We start from the raw sequence: 18,591 nt of genomic DNA on the forward strand, positions 1-18,591 counted from the left end.
TTTAATACCTACAAAGCACCTGCAGTTTTAAAGTTCCCTATGTATCTTAAATTAAGCTCACAGATTCACAGTCTTAATAGACATAATACAAAAGAAAAAAAGAAGGGAGAAGCAAGTGAGCATTGGAGCAGCAGGTCCTTTATTGGCCAATGGATGGGGCCAGGTTGGTCTCCCCATTGCCAGTGTTCTTTCTGAAAGGCATGAGATGAAGCCTCACAGGGGCTCTAGGCTTCCTCAGTCACTGGGCAACTATATAACCCATTGTGTTTTTCTTTTCTCTCTGCTTTCCTCGCATAGCTCGGATTGGAAAAATGAAACGGAGGAAGCAAGACGAAGGACAGGTATGTCCCCTCTGCAGCCAACCTCTCTCAGGATCCGAGGAGGAGAGGAGTAGGCATGTCGAACAATGCCTTGCAAAGGTAGAAGCACTGAGGGAACCCTACTGCCTCTCTCTCATTTCTTCCTACCCTCTGCTACTCCTGTGATCTGGGTAGAAACCAAATTTGCAGATTGAAGTCCACATGGCCATGTAGATCTGTACTTGAGTTCTATCTTGGAAGTTTGGAGTTCTGTCTTGAAGTCTGGATTTGGCAATCTCATTACTCTAAAGACAGTTTTCCTAACCTTTCAAATGAGAAGGGATAGCAGGTGCTATTTTTGACTGTTAACTAGGAGACCGCCTGGCTTACTGCTAGACTTTGGTTATATCAGACAACTGTGGTTTAACCAAAATCCAGCAAAGCTCAGAGATGGACATAGATTGGAGAGAAGATGGTTATCAGAAAGTTTCTAATAGACAGTAGTTTTTCTCCCTCATATAATAACTAGAATCCTCAGTCATCCTATGAAAGTGAATATGATGCAGCACATAGTTAATCTGCAGAATTCTCTGCCACAGGATCTAATGATAGCCATCAACTTGGATGGCTTTAAGAGGGGATTAGAAAAAATCAGGCTTTCAGTGGCTACTAGTCATGATGGCTTTGTATTACCTCTGGTATCAGAGGCAGCATGTCCCTGAACACCAGTTGCCCACAAGTGTGTTCTTGTCCTGCTTGCAGGTTTTCCTGTAGGAATCTGGTTGGCCACTGTGAGAACAGGATGCTGGATTAGATATGCCTTTGGTCTAATCCAGCAGGTTTCTTCTTCTGTTCTCTGATTTTTGAAGGAGGTGTTTATTTTTTAGTGTGGGGTTGGGGGACTCTGGTAGTACAACTGCACAGTATTAACGTTCTGAGCTGATTTCACTTAGGTTCTGGTCTTCCTGCAGGATAGGTGACACTACTCCATCAACCTATCATTCTGGTCATGGTGGCTTTTATAGCAGCCTCTGATATAGCTGACTGTGGACTTCTGTTTTTCAGTTAACATACATTGCTGGCATAACTGGAGTTGCCTAATGGTGATTTGAACCATATTTTCAGGGTTGGAGTAAAACTGGCGATAAGATGATTAAGCATTGCCCTTGAAATGGAGCATTCCTTGAGGTTCTCTCCTATTGGCTGTATTGTTTGGTGTATTTGTGTAGTCCTGCCAGTGCTATATTAATAAGTAAAAGTATTTTTGTAGCAGCACCTTCATACACTTCTGGCTGTGCTAAAGAGTTATCCAATAGCAACAGCGATCCTGAAACTTGATGTAGAGTGTTACCGTTTTGCTCCTAGAAGAGTTGCAGCTCCAGCTCCACTTTTTTGCCTTATCTAACTTTCTAGTTTTGCCTAGTTCAAATAGTTTCTAAATTTGAGACATACTTTCCACACAGTAGCAAAGCTTATATGTGTGAAAGAACTTAATTCCTTTCATTGCAAGGAAGTATAGTTTTGATCAGAAACTGAATTGGGAAGTCTTGAATTCAAATTTGGCCATGAATTCAGTATTTGGCCTTGGGCAATAATGGCCTCTGTCCCTATGGTTAAATGGGATACTCACCTCATCCCACACTACCTTGGGGGAGCCAGTAATATAAAGTGAGCACTCAATAAGCAGCAATGAATGTGGATGACATTCTTTTTCCTGCTTCGTTAGCTTTTGCCAGTACCCTGTGTCAACATGTGCTTGCCACTTTGACCACGATTAGCTTTGTCTATACAGCATGCATTGACAGGAATACTACCTACTAGCACCGTTTTTAACCCAGGACACTGAAATGATGCTTGGTGCTTTATTCTTTTCGCTTAATAGAGGGAAGGCTCATGCATGATGGAGGATGATGCAGTGGACATTGAAAATGAAAATGGTAATCGCTTTGAAGAATATGAATGGTGCGGGCAGAAGAGGATACGTGCCACTACTCTCCTGGAAGGGGGATTCAGAGGTAAGCGGGGCATTGTGGTGATTGCTGAGATGTGCTGCCGACTGAACAGTGCCCAGATCCCCTCCCTATCATCCCAAGAACAAAACAGATTGCTAATATTGGAGCTATTGCCCTCCAAACTGTAGCCCAGGCTAAGGGCTCTTTCCCTCAGCAGTTTTTGTTCATGCAAGTATACCCCCAAAAGTTATTCCCGTGACAGACATACTGTCTTCACAATGACAACATGTGGATGCTGATGATGGTTGAAGCAGCTTGTCATGCATGTGTGACTCTAAAGGAACATGGATGTAAATTCATCCAGAGAGTTGGCTTTCATCATAGTAATGATCTGTGGTATTAACATTAACAGAAATTTTATGTTATTTGTCTCCTGCCAGAAAATGCATTCACAAAAAGCAATCATACCTTACAAGATCAAGATAGTAAAGTTGCTTTTGTAAATTTCCCTTTGTAATTCTTAACTGTTAGAGATTGCTTAAGGGAAGTGACTTTGCTGACATGGTCAGGAGGAAAAGTGTTTTTTCCCATTCATTGCATCACTTGCCATTGAATGTTTTTTAAACTGTGTAACAGGCCAGGTGCTTGCTTCTCAGTGTAGGTGGGAAGTTGCACTTCTGCCAGCACCAATATTTATTTTCCTATGGCTATGAAAACAGCATAAAATAATAGTAGTTATGAGTAAAACCCTGCTTAAATTAGCCTTTGAGGAGGAAATGTGGCCCAAAGTTGGGAGACAACAGGAGCAGCTACAGGACAATCAGTTTCAGCAATATTGTGCATATTTTTAAAAAATGGAAGTGGAGAATGAAATTGTAAAAAGCCCCAGTCTGGAGTGACGAAAGCTGGTTTATCAGCCGCTGGTGATGTATGGAAGTTGACAGCTAAGTCACTTTAGCACCTGCATAAAATATTAAAGGGCCGGTTATGCATTTATCACTCCATCTTTTTTAAGGCTGATAAATGAGAATTCAGCAACCTGCCATACACCTCCAGCACTGCAGCCCTCAGGGCTCCCAGACAAACACATCTTATTTTTCCTCCTTCTATTCCTTCCCCTGTGACAGGAAAATCGGCTGCAAAAGAGAGAATGAGTTATGGCAAAATGTGACCTTTGTGAGTTTTATTGGTGAATGTAATTTTAGCTGTGCACCTGACTCCTTTCTTACATTCAGCCTTTTGCTCTGTGTCAGAATTGACTAAACTGTCTGGTGTGAACATTGTGATTCTGTAGGAACAGTGTTCCACCCTTCCTTGACCAGAGAATCTAGTACATTGCCTCATCAAAGTAAAAGTTGGCATCCTCTTGTATTTTCATAGATTGCCCTGGATTCTAATTTAAAATATCCCAAGGAAAATCCCACTGGGAAAGGAAATCAGGCTTAAAAGATGCATGAGTTACTAGGGCTTATAAATGATGCTCTTTCTTTCCTGTTTTCCTTCACACTTTAGTCTATGGATAAATCTGTACAAAAAATAGATAAATGAGACTTGAGAGGTAAGCAGCACCATGACAGATATTCAGGAGTTCAGCCATATGGGGAAAGTATATTCTTTTAGCTACCAATATATTCAGAATTTTGTCTACTGAATTGCAGTAGACAAATAATTTTTTGCTATCCCATGGGTTCCTTGCACCCACAAATTTTATGCATAATTCTCATTCAGCTGATTGACTGTTGCAGGAATGTGTTAACTTTTCAGACCCTGGCTAAGCCTGTGGAGTTGGTCTTCCTATGTGCCCCGAGGTCTGGGAGACAGAAGCAGTTAAGTTCCTACGTAACCAGGAATGTTGAGCAGTCTGCACTTTTGTGCACAGTCTTAGCATGGAAAACATAGGCAGCTAATGTAAATTATCCCTGTTTTGTTTTTGAAGTGGAAATATGGGTGCTCATCTGTCATTTTCACTGCTGTTTTGTACCCTTTCCTGAAATACTTCGGATTAGTTTCTCAGCCATTTTGATAGGGATTATCGTTTTGCTTGTTGGCTTTGTCAATTAAGGAGCAATGGAAGCCATTTAGATATGTGTAAAGAAGCAAAATCTACTCTCCACATATTCCCTGGAGTGTTTTCTTGATCAATCTATTGGCTTGTTTTTACCACATGATGTTTCTAAGCTATTGTCTCATTGTGATAGGTTGAGACAGGATTATTTGCATTGGGTTCTGCTGTTGCAGTGTTAGAAGATGATGCTAAAAATGATTGAATAAGGTATTCCATAGTGGATATAATTGAAAAGTGTAATTCCACACTTTATAAAGTGGAATAGTACCTTTTGTAGCCTTTAAGACCTAATTCACCTTTAACATAAGAGTTCACCTATATTGACCGTGTTTGGATGCAACACTTGGCCATAAAGTGCACATAGGTCCTGCTATCGGAAGGCTTGCCATCTGAAATTTCAGTCATCTGAACACAAAAAATTGTTATCTAAATAGCTGGAGTTTGCTTTTTCCTTGCTTTATTTGTGTTTTGCTGGTCAGTGGCAGCCATTTTGATTAGAAACCTGGGACGAACGGAGGAAGGGAAAGAGATTGGGACAAATCAAGGAGCAGGAAAGATTGTCTTTTGCTAGTTGGCTGCAGCAGTTTAGGGTGGAAACCAGGGAGAGAGGGAGATCAGACAATTCACAGATTTGAAATGTTCCCATAGGAAATAATGGAAATCATCAGCTCATTATGTGGTTGCTTGCCTAATGAATGATTTCCTGGGGACTCATTGTGTTCAGATAGCAAGGCCTGCATGTATAGATACGTGAATTAGTATGTTCATAGATGTGTGTTTGTGCATGCAGTTCAAGCACTCACTGCTGTGGTCCTCTCTTCTCAAAGCTGGGAAACAACTTGCAGAACTGCTGGCTTAGCGTCATGTCCAAACCAGCTCTTTTGGCTTGTTTCTCATTAACAAACCACCACTAGGAAGCCAAGGGTAATTCTTTATTTCTTGATTATAGTTTATTTGAGATAAAGCAACCAGGAGCACTGGTTCAGGTTTTGGTTCAGCTGCTGAATCAGATGCTTCTTGGTTTGTTTCCGTGCACCTGGAAGGGAGCGATGAAGTGGGAAGGGCTTGATTTGTTTAAATGTGGTTTATGGCCATCATTGCATCCTAACATGACCAGAGAGAGAGAGAGAGAGAGAGAGAGAGAGAGAGAAAGTGAAAGTGTGGGGATACAAGAGGCCTGATAGAGCTAGATGAGCTGTGAGGACAGAGCTTAGACCTAAGAAACAGGGCACTTGGTAGTATAATCCATTCACTTTATCAGTTTCCGCTTTCAATAAGGTAAGAAATATGATACAGCTGTTTGTGGTAATCGGTTAGCTTGATGTGTTCTCCCCTTGAATTTAGGTTAGTGCAGTCATAGGCAGACTCGGCCCTGCAAATGTTTTGTGATTAAAACCTCTACAATAACATTTGAGGTAGAACTGAAACAGAACTACACCCCACCCCCACCCCAGTTAACTGGAAGGAGGCATGGTTAGAACGGTGAATTATACAGAGGTACAGCAACACCCTCTGTGTGGGTGATATTTTAGGGCAGCATTCCCCAACCTGGTGGTCATCAGATATTTCTGGACTACAACTTCCATTAGCCTAGTGGCTACCAACTTTTTTTGACCACTAGGTGCATTTTAATTTTTGAGTGGGTTTGTAGGTTATTCACAGAACAGCAGGTCACCACGACATAGAGGAAGTAAAGGTGGAATCCAGCATAGTACTAAGTCTCTCATTCAATCAACACAAGACTTTCTCCTTGCACAAAAGAACCTTCTCCCCCTGAACATACCCTAATTTTTTTCTATGGGTTCCCCCCACTCTCTGGAGCAGATTTAGGAAAGAGGGGAATGTCCCATTGAACAAGTTGAAATCCTTGCATTGATAGGGCATGGTAGTTGAAAACCACCCTTAGTGTTCATTTTGTTTGACAATCAAAGTATTTACAGGTTGGACAGTAGTAAGTATACATGATACTGTTGTGACATTTGTAATACTTGACCTAAAAACCACATTTCTCTATTATTACTATTTTACATAGAAGAGTACACTTAATTTCAGTCCCTCAATAAAGGTTATGAATTCAGTGTTAAGAGAATATATAATTTAAGATGTAATTTTAAACTTTTTAAGGGGCACGCTGTGCCTGATATTTAAAAAACTATGATTTAAATAATATTTGATATAAAAATTGTGGGGCGGGGCGTACATTGGTTGGTTCAACTAGTGCTTTACCAGCAGTTTTGATTTCTGGATGCTGAAACTTGGGAGTGTTAGGCATAGTACAGCAACAAACTGTGCCCAGGTTGGAGAATTCAGACTTATCTCACAACATCATAAAGTTTTGTTGGAGACACCCCTGTCAGTGGGGCCTGAATTTATATCTACTGAACTTGATGAAGAATTGTTCCTGTGTTCTGCATCTAATGCTCCAGCCTGCATCCTACTTGCTGAAATGCGGGAGGCATTGGGTTTCTTCTCACTTTCCCCCCCTTTTAAATTCCCTGCATTTGTAGCAATCCCTCACTTGTTCTAAAGAACAGCTACTCATTTACTGTAGCTGTTTACATTGCAAGGTTATCCCTTTAAAGAATTGCAGAGAGAAGTTGGGGGGGGGGGAGTGGAATGCCTTTTTTTCTTTGAAAGCTTAGCAGTTTTGTCTGTGCGTCTGTTATTTGTGAGTGGGAGGGAGGAAGAGCGGGTGAGAAAAAAGTGCTTTATCCGAAAAGAATCATATTGGCTTTGTGCTGATAGAGGCTGCTGTCATCTCTTAAACGGCTTAGCCCAGTCAAAAGGCTAGCGGACTTAAAACAGTGTCTTACACGAGGATCGATGGAGAAAACACGGCAGTGGTAACTGTGAGGAAAAAAGGGTGAATGCAAGAGAGATAACAGTAATGATTCCATGGAGGGGAGCTGGAGGCAGGCTTGCTCTTTGTAGGAACCTTGCTTCAAAGGAGTCTGAGCTGCCTGGTCCCCAGGATGTTGCTGCCTCTGTGTATCTAAGAAGAGAGCCCAAGCCCCCTCCCCCTTTGCTGGAGCAAATGGGCTAAGTAGATTAAAGCATGATAGGTTATCTCTTCCCCCTATGTTGTATCACTTTTAGGAGATTTTTTGGTCATTCAGCATATTGTGTCATTCCTTTAGCCAAAGGAGGTGAGTTGGTGTTGGGAAGGGGGGTAAGAGTCTAAACTGCACAGTGAGGGAGCCATTGGGAAAGGGGGAGTTGGGCGGAGGGGGGGTGAAACGGTATGTCAGTTTATCGATCGCACCTCAGCCAGGAGAGCTGCAGGCACAGCTATGCGGGCACGAGCAGCAGCACTCCTAATGTGATTGAAAGGCAGTTAAAATGGCGGTGACCTTTTCAGGGGGAATTAGATTGCCTGCCAAGAGTGGTTAGAGGGAGTGATAACGCCAGCTTGAGGAAGCTGTCCAGGCAACTTCAAAGAGAGAGAGACAGAGACAGGAAAAGCAAGTGAGCGCAAGTCCCATTTAAACTCTGAGCTGTACTGTCTGATAGAGCCAAGATTGCTGTCCTCTCTAGATATGAAGGGTTTGAAGAATGTAGTCAAGTTCCCTGTCCTTGCCCTTCCTGCACCGCACCACCTTGTCAAGGAAAGCAACAACTGGCCAGCTGTCTATTCACCTGACACTCTTGGGGATTTCAGTTGCCTTGAAAATAATACACAGAGGCAAAGCCCTAATGACTGAAAGACAGTATGCAAGGCTTCCTAGAAGAGTGATTACTAGAAACCTTCCTATGAGGAACTGTGTGGTATGTTCTGAATTTGGAAGGTCTTTCACTTACAAGCAATTCAAAGGTGCTGGTGTTCCAGGTTTCTTTGTCAAAAGATTACTAACCAGCTGGGTGGCTCCTAAATTGAGCCTTCATGGCCAGAGGCAGGATCCTTTGGAGTACCAGATACTGGGGCCAACAATGTAGGGAGGTCATATCTTCCGTTTAGCTTCATGGGGGCATCTGGCTGGCCTCTGTGGGAAGCAGGATACTGGACAAACCCGTAATCTTATCTAGTAGACCTTTTCTTAATTTGGAGATTGAAGGACTGGCTCAGGAGCCTAACTTCTGTGCCAGAGCAAAGTATTTAATAGATGGCATTGTCACCTACACTTGTTATGACTATTTGAAGAGTCAGATGAATTGTTTGGCATTTCCTGCAGATGGCTGTCATCCCACTCTTGGCTTACAGCCTGTTTCTCCCTTTAACTTCAAATGCTTTTTGCTCTGAGCACTGATGTCACAGCAGACTTTTTGCAAAATAAACTGCAGAAGTGGCACCACAACCAACAACAATAGTGACTGTACTTTTATGTGTGTAGAATCCAGAAGCATGCGAAGTAGATATCTAGGAGTGGCACATGTCTGTTCCTACAGTAGGGGGAAATACAATTATGATACGTAATAGTTTTATAATATGAACATTCATGGAAACCCTGCACTTGACATATGGAAATGCATAGTCTCATCTCACTCAAGCTGTTTTGTTTTCTAATCATTTTGAAATAATCTGCCTCTAGCAAAATGTGGATGTCATACAGTTGTTCTGCTAGGAATCTTAAACTATACAAAGGGTGACATCCCGCCTACTTTCTTTTGAAATTACTAGCTACATTTTCTTGTTTTTTCCCCTCTGGAGCACAAATAGGAAGATGCTTTTCTTTGAGAGCGCCTGCAAAGCTAACAGGCGTGTGCCTGATTTCCATCATCCAGTTTGTTCAGTTAAAGTTGCATTTAAGGTCATATCAAAGAGAGCTGGCAGTGGCATTAGACAATGAGATTTCCCAGAGGACTGACCAGGAAATAAAAGGTATCTGTAGTGTGTACAGATCCTTGGATGAATGAATCTGTAACTAATATTTGTTATCCATGGATTTGAATGGACTTGGCAGAAGGAAGGAGAGCTGTCAGTGGAGCAGCTTTCGAATTTCATATCTGTGACGTCCTTAATGTCTCTCTCCTTCTCCCAGTTTTGAAAATCTGTTTCAGATATTGCTTCTTGGTAACATGCTCTCTTTTGCCTTATCCCACAAATTAAAAAAATATCCCGGACTGTCTGCTTCCATAGTTTAATGCTGTTCTTTAAAAAAAACAACACAACAAAAACAACAACATTTCATTTTAATATTTTTTTTAATTTATCAGTTCAGAAACAAGTACACTATGTGTCTTTAACAGTTGAACAAGAACCAGTAAAGACAACTAAAGGAATGCTCATGTTATTTCTGCTCTTGTTAGCCCCTACAGATCTTTTCTAGCCCTTCTGCTGCTGCACAAATGTGCATACACAACACTTTGTTTTCTTTGTTTGCTTGGATAAAGATGAAATGCCATAGAATGAAACTCCCTTATGATACAAACTGTAATATGTATTTGTTTATATGTGCATGTCTCTCATTTATACACTAAGCAGCATGTTCGCTATTGCAAGGTGCCTGCCACATAGCTATCTCTTGTTTCACTCAAAGGCAGAAATTGCTCAAGACTGCTAACTAATCTAGTCTTGCTTGTCTTGAGCTGGCCTGCAACAGTTTTCCTTGTGTGATGTGGATTCCTGTTGTAAGCTTTTTGTGTATACTGCACTGACATGCAAAAGTCCTGCACCAAGGAAATGTATCTCTCTGCAGAAGATAAATTAAATAGAAATACCTGAATGAATTTACTTCGTGCAATCCTCACAGGATTTCTGAAGCAGAATTTAGAACCCTTTTCCCTCCATTGAGCAGTAGTGACTTTAAAGATGTAGATTTAGCGCAGAGAGTTTTTTTGGAACAAAACACACTTTGGAAAGAAATTCAAATTGTAGTTTCTTTCAGAATGGCACCATGAATAAGATAAGTAAAACCGACACAATCCAGAAGATGGAGATGTAATATGTTTGGTGCTTCTGTGCTATCAAAAGAGAAAGAGAAAGACAGAGAAAAGAGCCATTGTATTTCCTAAGAGCCCTTTCACTAACTGAGGAATCCCATGCAATTGTTATGTAAGTCATATGTGTGATATCATCTGTTGGCTAAAGCTGAATCCTAACCCCACTTTTCTGGGAGTAAGCCCCACTGAATTCAGTAGGATTTTCTTCAGAGTAGGCATGGTTAGGACTGGGTAATAGTCTGAACCAGAACTCAGGAACCAGGTCCTTACTTTTCAGTGCAGAGTTTTATTCTCATTTGGGATATTAATTATTAGTTCATCATAGATGCCTAACAGTTAAGCAAACCCTGTCTTGGCATGGTCTACCTTTCTATTACCTAAGAGGAGGCAGGATGAGCATTAGTGGACTCCTCTAGTTTCCAGTCTACCAAGTGGGAAAATTTAAGTATTTGAAAAGTTAAGTATTTGAGGTGTTTAGTGAAATACGATTTAAGGAATTGTGGTATGCTCATTCACACACATAGTGGAAGATGATATCTGGTTGCCTGATGAACCACCCAACCTTAGAATTAATATAGTGCTTGGGAAATACTCTTCTTAAACGACATACAAAACTTTATTGAAATTAGTTTTATGACATTTCTAGTTTACAAGGCAGAGAAACTACTCAACATCCTAAGTAGCTTATACTGTACAATGAAATGCTGTGAATTTTTTTTTTAATGTTGTTTATAGTTCAACACTCTGACGTATACTGCTACATTGTATAATCTGTAGCTACCACCAACCACTTTGTCCCACTTAATGCATCTAATGCATTCTTTTGTGAACCTCCCTGAGATCTGTGGATGAATGGTAGTATACAAATTCAGTTAATAATAATAATAATAACAATCATAATGAAGTATCCTGTATAAGTTTTTCCCCCACAATAAATCGTCAAGTTGCTAAAGTTCTGGTGTACCTAGGACCTTTTTTGGCAACAGCACAATGGCAGAAAAAATTGCTATAGCCTTCATGCTCTGTACCACTTTATAAGTCGTAAGGGAAAGATATAATTGAAAGTTTTTCTACTTCAGCAACTTGCTGTCTTTCCATACAGAAAGATATATTTTTTAACCTGAGAGATTTTAAAGGTTCACTTGGTTGCTTTTGTCACCCCGGAAGGCTATACAGTGTGTATTTCCTGAATGCCTGCTCATTTCCATTCAAATTTCTGGAGTTTTGAAAGCGTAGATGACATATTTGAGGTCTCATTTCCTCATGAACATGGTAGAATACAACACAGTGTTAAAACTTATATTTGAGTATTTATTGTCTGACTACAACACAAGCATAGGGAATCTGAAATGAAAATGACAGAGACGTGCAGCATTAATGTGTTGCAATGTATCTTTGTCCCCTAAGAGGAATATTCCTGTTCAGAGGCAGACTAGGGCAAAAGCTTGTAATACTTTCTGAGTGTGGGAGCACACACTTTTTTCTCTACTTGCCTAAAGCCGTCCCCACTATGCTATTTAATTCTGAAGGGCTCAGGACAATCTATGTACCATTTCTTGCTGCCTATCTTGGGGAGGACAGTTTCTGGGGAAGGAGAAGGTATACTTTGGGGGGGGGGAGTTATTGTGTAGTGCCTCAATTTTTCTTCCCTGATAATATAAGCTACTAAGCAGCGTGAGCAAACTGGTTCCCTGTCTTTCTCCCTCTGGTTCCTTTTATTTTATTTTATTTGAATTGACAAACTCAACTTCATAGGTCCTAAAAGATCACAGGTCCTTGTCGTGCTGACCCCCACCCCCACCCCAGTTTTTCTTTTTCAATTAATTTAGAAACTACTATACTTCTGTATACCTAGGACATTCCCATGTAGAAACTACTACCTTATTTTTAGGTGAGTCAATTTTGCTTATGAACAGGGTTGCCCAAGTGGAATTTTTTTAGGTGGGGTGAGGAATAATAGCAATGTATTTATAATGGCCTTGTGGGATGGATAAGTGGGAATAAGTTCAAGTTACAGAAAGACAGGCTTCAATTAAATATTTGGGAAGGTTAAACTAGGGTTCACTGATCTCCTGTAACCTTAAAAAAGCAGGATAAGTATTGCATGAAAATAATTCTGGTGCCTATTGCATGACAACTTGTGGCACCACTGTTTCATTAGACAGTGCAGTTTAAATAAAGGGAATAACTGATGCTTTATCTATTGCGTGCAAGATTATTGAAACTTGAAAGAGTTTAAGGAGAATCTTAGTATCTGTTCTCAGTTTACTCAAATGCAGCATTTGAGTAAACCATTTCCTTTACAGCATAGCCCTCATGTGCTGCAACAGGGGAGGAAGAGATTAACCGGCTGTCGGGGGACAAAATTTGATAGTTAGGTGCACTAAATTGGCAGGAGGACTCTAGGGTAATGGGGTGACATTTAAAAGTACTCCATGCTGGAAACTGAGTAGGTTCCAAGTTGAGAACATACATTTTAATGTACATTTTCTTGGCTGTTGGACTAGCAGGCATGAGCTCATCTACTCTTGGTTCTCACAGCATTACTGAAACAATATTTTGTGTATATGTGCACCCCCATGCTTGGTATGAAGGTTCTAGTCCGTCATTTTTTTCTCCTTATCCCTTCTCCTCCCCCTGCAAAGCCATCTGCCTTGAATACAGCTTCTCCTGTGAGCTTTGGGGTTGCCCTTCAGCCTCAGCTGTCAAGATATTGATTGACGCAATTTTAATAGCATTTTAAAATACAGTTGTTAAGTTGGGGCAGTGGGACTCTTCTCTTACTCCTTCCACCACCACCAAAGAGGGGAAGTGTGGTTTTTCAATGACTTTAAACTGCTTCTTGTCTTTGCATGTCGTCTCTTGCACCAAGCGGTGAAACGCATTATCGAGTAGTGCCCAGAAAGTGGTTAACTGCGTTTGACACACGCCAACTCCCTGCCTCCACACTGGATAATTGCATTGTCAACTATTCAGTAAAGTGGCAGGTGACACTGCTGCCGGATTGATTGTCCTAGCATTGAGGCTCCTAAGACTGTCAGCTTCCCAATCGATAGCGTTTACACAAGACACCGTGACTGCATCTGTAACTAATTTCAGTTTGAAACTTGCAAGACACTGCGCTGCCCCTGTTTTCTGGCTACATGTGTTTAGTGACTTGCTTCCTCTCTTTGGACCACAGGCTTGATACCATCCTGCTTCACCCCCCCCTCCTTCCTTGGAAAGTGCATTCCTGTTTTTATTTTGGTGTAGCAGGTGAAGAAATCGATGCTGTGTGCTGTGCCCTCAAAAGCAGGCAGAATTACTGCAGATGGCTAACTAGCAGCTCCAGTTTTGTAATCAATAGCCTGATCAATTGATTAAATTAACACTGATTTTCTTCCATCTTCCTGGCCTATATGAAAAATTAGTTTGCAGTGAGCATGCAGGTTTGGCTTATAAAATACACGCCTTGTTATGCTATCCCATGACTCTTTTCTATCAAGTTTGAGTGCATTGTTATTTAAATCAGTGGACAGCAAGACATGCTGCTTCCACTAGTGCCTTTAAATGGGGACATTGCTCTGGGTTGCTTACCAAACTTGACTACTTCATGCTCGGCTGCTTTAGAAAAGTCGTCCCCTCAGCTTTTCCGCCTTCCTCTGTTATTGGCAGAATTGCAATGTGACTGTGATCCCTGTCAGTGGTGCTTATTGATCCAGTGATGTGAACCTGTTTAGTGATTCAAGATTACTTTAATTCCCCTCTTTCCTTTTTTGTTTTCCCTCGCTCCTTACATGAACAAAAATTCCCCTGAGCCACCTTCATGGAAATTACGCCAATGATTGCTAAGCCTCTGCTTGCAAATTTCCCTTTGTATGGCAGCCTTCCACATACAAGCACACAAATGCATGCACGCCTCCTGCTGAACATTAGCCTGGCACAGAACTGGAGGAATTGCCATAGCAGCTTGGATATGGGATCCTCTTTCCAGCTGTATCCACTGTGTGATGGAGGCACAAAGGGGAACTTGTGTAGTGCTCTCAGCCAAGTTCTGAGGTGCTGTTTACAGGAGGAAAAATCCTTTTGCAGGCAACCAGCTTGCCCCCTGAGGCACAGGCTTGATGACTTTCACCTTGGCATGCAGCAGTACCACAAAATATTAATGGCCATAAAATTATACAGCCCCCTCTTAAAGTCTCCTCCTTGGTGTGTTAGTAAAGATGACTACAAGCAGTTGGGATGCAGACTTGCAGCCTAGGCTCTGTTTTCTTACAGCGTGAAAGATGACTTTAGAGTGGCAGCTCTACTACAATGATCCATATGCATGGCCTCAAACACTGAAGACCTATGTGTGTATTTTATAAATCCCATGATCCTGATTAAGTTATTTCATAGCAGCCAGTGAAAACCAGACTTTACATTTTTCTGTGGTCAGGTTAGTTTTCCATCAACCTGGAGTCATGAACATTACTAACCCAATTCATCTTTACCTGATCGTTTATAGTGCAACAGGGTAATAGAACAATGCAATTTAATAACTAATTCCAACAAACATTAGCCATCAAAGGTTGACTACAGCGATCCTTTCCTTTTGCCCTTTCTTTTTAAAAGAGTCAAGGCAGTTTGCTTTTCCCCAAGCCATTTTTAAAGGAAAGCTACATCCGTGCCACTATGCTCTCTAGATGCTAGTTTGGGGATGTTTCGGCAGCTGAGGAAACAAACACTGCCAAGAGCTGTTCCCAGGAAATGTGTGTGAGGCCTGGCAGCATTAAAACACTTTTATTGCTGCTTTTGGGGGTGGGGGAGAGTTATTCCTTATCCAGGAAGGAGCAAGCAACACTTTAGGCAAAGCAGGTGAATGAGCTCAGCCAGAGGTTGGTAGATGTTGTGGGAAAAGTAATTAACAAAACCTGCTGTTTTTTTTAGTCTTTAACTAGAGACTGTATTTTTTACCAAATCTCTCTATATTACCCACAAGCGCTGTAAACACTCATCTGATTTCTGGCCATTACAGCCTTGGATAGGTCTCTGCACCAAGTGAGAGGTAGAGCATAATTCAGTTCTTGGAGATTTTTTATATTGAAGAACCAAGTGTTGTGCCTTGTGCACCATGAGCACATTAGGGACCAACGCTAAAGACTCTTCCGTTGTAGGAGCAGGACAGACAAGATACGCATGTCATAAGCAGATTAGCTCTTCTGCTCTGCACTAGAGCATTGCTAGAGGTTCTTCTGGCAGGTCATTATTTCATTTGTTACTTATTTATATTTTGGATTTATATCCTGTCAGTTTTACTCAAAAAGAGCCCTCTAGGTGGCTTACAATTTAAAATCAATAACAATACACAGCAACGTATCCATAAATGACAACCAGTGACACACAGTTAAATTATAAGCAGTAGCAACTTCAGTAGGAAGTAATCATGTGTGAGCAAATTTGGAATAATAAATAGTGAGTGAAAACAAATAGTCAATTCTTAGCATTCTGGACAGTGGAACTCTAAAGCCATTGTGTGCTACTACTCACAATGCCTAAATGATAATCAGACAAGTGGGAGATTTACCCCTTAAATGCTGTAAAGAATAAAACAGATTCTGTGCTTTATTTGCTTCAGTCCTACTTTTCACTTATATAAAGATGATGTGCAGTCTCATTTCTGTACAGAATCTGTTTTTAGCACTAGAAAGTTGCATATATAATGGTAAATAACCAGCCCAACTAAGGATACAATTGTACCCCAAGACCAGTTTTTTTAAAAAAAGTTTTCTTATTGCTAAGGAATTGCAAAGTGAATTACAATGCAACTGCTACTTATAACCAAGCAAAGCACTGTTCACGTATGGCCTTTTTATGATGCACCGTTGCCTGTGCTCAGTGCTGGTGCCAGATATTTTGCACCCTAGGCAAGGCTAACCTAGCACACACGCATACCCCCCAAAATTGCTAACTTCAGTTTACAAAAAATGATGTATTGTAGAAATCATAATTTTTTTCAAAATATAAAATATTACTAGAAATTCATAAGCTATAACAAAAAACAATCTGTGTAAACTGTGCCCCTAAAAGGTCAGTACTGCGCCCCTCTGAAGTCTGTGCCCTAGGTGGCTGCCTAGTTGGCCTAATTATAGCACTGGCCTCCCCTTACTGAATGCATGGTTCTGATCCCCACCTAAGAGCAAAATAGGAACATAGTTTTGTTTCTCTGGATTGAGTTGTGCAAGACACCGTATATTTTTCAAGTTTGAATCAGGTGAAATAATATGTTGACTATCTTTGTGGTAAAAGCAGACTTAAAGTACAGGTGGCAATTTTGTGTATATCCACTTGATTCGTGACTGCTGATGCCTGGGTACTTTTGGACTCCACCAACATTTGTAGGGCCCAGGAACAGAATTCTCATGCAAATTGGTCGCCACCTGTATTTATCTTTTTAGAGAAGATGGGCATGCTTGTATATAAAGACTTTAAACTATTTAAAGCGTGGAATGAGCTGTCCATGTTTGTGTGTGTGAGAGAGAGAGAAAGGGGGTGGGGACTTTCTGCGTAATTTCATTCATTTATTTACATTTATACCCTGCACCCTCAATTTAAAGTCATGTTTTCTAATGCAGAAAAGCTAAAGCAACAACTAAGCTATACCAATATTTTTAGGAAAACAGAAATATATTTGCTAGGTACCTTAATGATAGTAGTAAGAGTGCTAGGTAGGTCTCTCTGGGAATGGTATTCCAAAGGAAAGGCACCATCATTGCAAAGACTGGCTCTGTTACCATCTACTGCATTTCCATTTGGTGGGGGCTCCAAGAGAAGAGACAACAGAGGACAATCTCAGTAGATGAGCAGATTGATCCAAGATAAAGTAGTGAAACGGGTATCTGGATGCTGGGCTTTAAAGGTTAAGAACAACCCTTTGAATTGAGCTTGGAAAGTTGCCTGGAATCAGCAAAGCTCTTTCAGTACAGACAAGATATGATCTCTACAGCTGGCCCCTGTTGGCTGTTTAGCCTCAGTATTCCAAATTAGTTTCAGTAATCCAACCCAGAATTTACCAGGACATGGCTAACTATGACTAGACTTTCAGGGGCAGGGGCAGGGGTGGGGGGTGGGGTGGGCAGTTATCAGCTTGAGTTGATAGGTCTTTTGTGCTGCTGAGGTTACTTGAGCCTCAAATGATGAATCTGAAAACACTCATAGTCTGAGTACCTGATCCTCTAGAGAGGGTGCAATCCCTTCCAGAGCTTGTTGAATACCACCTCTCTGCACCTCCGTCTTGTCTGGATTGAATTTCAATTTATTGACCCATATCCAGTCCATTACTTCTCCCAAATACTGAATCAGTAGTTTTCTGATTCAGTTGGGGGGAAAGTAGAGCTATTATTGTATAACAGCAATATGGAATGTTTCATTAGTCCTTATTGTTACTTCCAGCTTCCGGAAGTGCAGTTCTGTTGCAGCCCCAATTTTATTCGCAACACAAATATAATGGTGTTAGTGAGGGCTTTGCAGCGAGAGGAAAAATATTTACATCTTTTAAAAATATGTGGGTTTTAGTTCTGGAGTGATGGAATACAAATTCTTTCATGAAAAATAAACTTATTGAAATGGAATGCAGGGAAGATGTAGTTACACACTTTACCAATGAACATTCATGTGAGCATTTACTCTGTATGACATCTAAAATATATATTTGTTTTTAAAGGTGCATGGGATTTTATCTTACTAGCATAGTCATGGGTGCTGTTAAACATGCAGATGTCTAGCAAAACAGTGCTTCTAGGTTGCACTTCGAGTGGGGAGGCATTAGATTTTTAGGAAGTAAAAGGCCATGTATCTTCCCATCCCAAACATTCTAGTTCGATCATGATTGAAAAAACAGACCCACACATTGCATGCAAAAAGAGGATGGGGGAAGCGAAAATATGTCACAAGAGTGGAAAAGGAAAAAGATGTTGTGTTTATAGTCACCCAAGAGAATAATGCTGAAGTCACCTTCATTAATAAGATAATTAATTAATTTTAATCTAGGTATGCTTGTCATATCGTCATATTCCGTGGCAGTGAATGCCACAGACTATTGATGCCGTTCTGTTTTGCTTGTAAATGAATTTCATCACACCCTCTAATCTAGAAGTATACCAAGTAGTAGGTCAGTGTTCTCTATTATTTCCCCCCCAAACTGTTCATAATTTCAGTAACACCTATGTCATGCTATATATCTTATCCACTCATACAGAAGTACCGTGGAAACAGATTATAGAAAAATGGTTCTTTAGAAAGGCATAAATAATCATTTTTAAACTCAGAAATCGGAGGGGGGGAGCTGTCTAATGTGTGCAGTTTAGATCTGGCCTTCTACACATGTGAAATGGGCCTCTTTACTCGTAGCAAAGGTCCTGTGCTCATATCTCTGTGAGGC

At 40.8% G+C, this 18,591-nt stretch overlaps 1 protein-coding gene across 14 annotated transcripts in view; it reads left to right on the top strand.

The window, feature by feature from the left end:
• RNF220 (ring finger protein 220) overlaps positions 1-18,591 on the top strand; it is a 314,664-nt gene that overhangs the window by 247,403 nt on the left and 48,670 nt on the right. For 10 of the 14 annotated variants that reach the window (XM_083446089.1, XM_083446087.1, XM_083446080.1 and 7 more), the window contains 2 exons: positions 298-419; positions 2,182-2,314. In XM_083446089.1, the coding sequence (XP_083302215.1) occupies positions 298-419; positions 2,182-2,314 (255 nt within the window). The remainder of the gene's footprint in view (positions 1-297; positions 420-2,181; positions 2,315-18,591) is intronic. The other 4 variants (XM_083446091.1, XM_083446092.1, XM_083446086.1 and 1 more) reach the window with 1 other exon arrangement.

This window comes from Podarcis tiliguerta, assembly GCF_965153285.1.
Source record: "Podarcis tiliguerta genome assembly, chromosome: 6".
Lineage (NCBI taxonomy): Eukaryota > Metazoa > Chordata > Lepidosauria > Squamata > Lacertidae > Podarcis > Podarcis tiliguerta.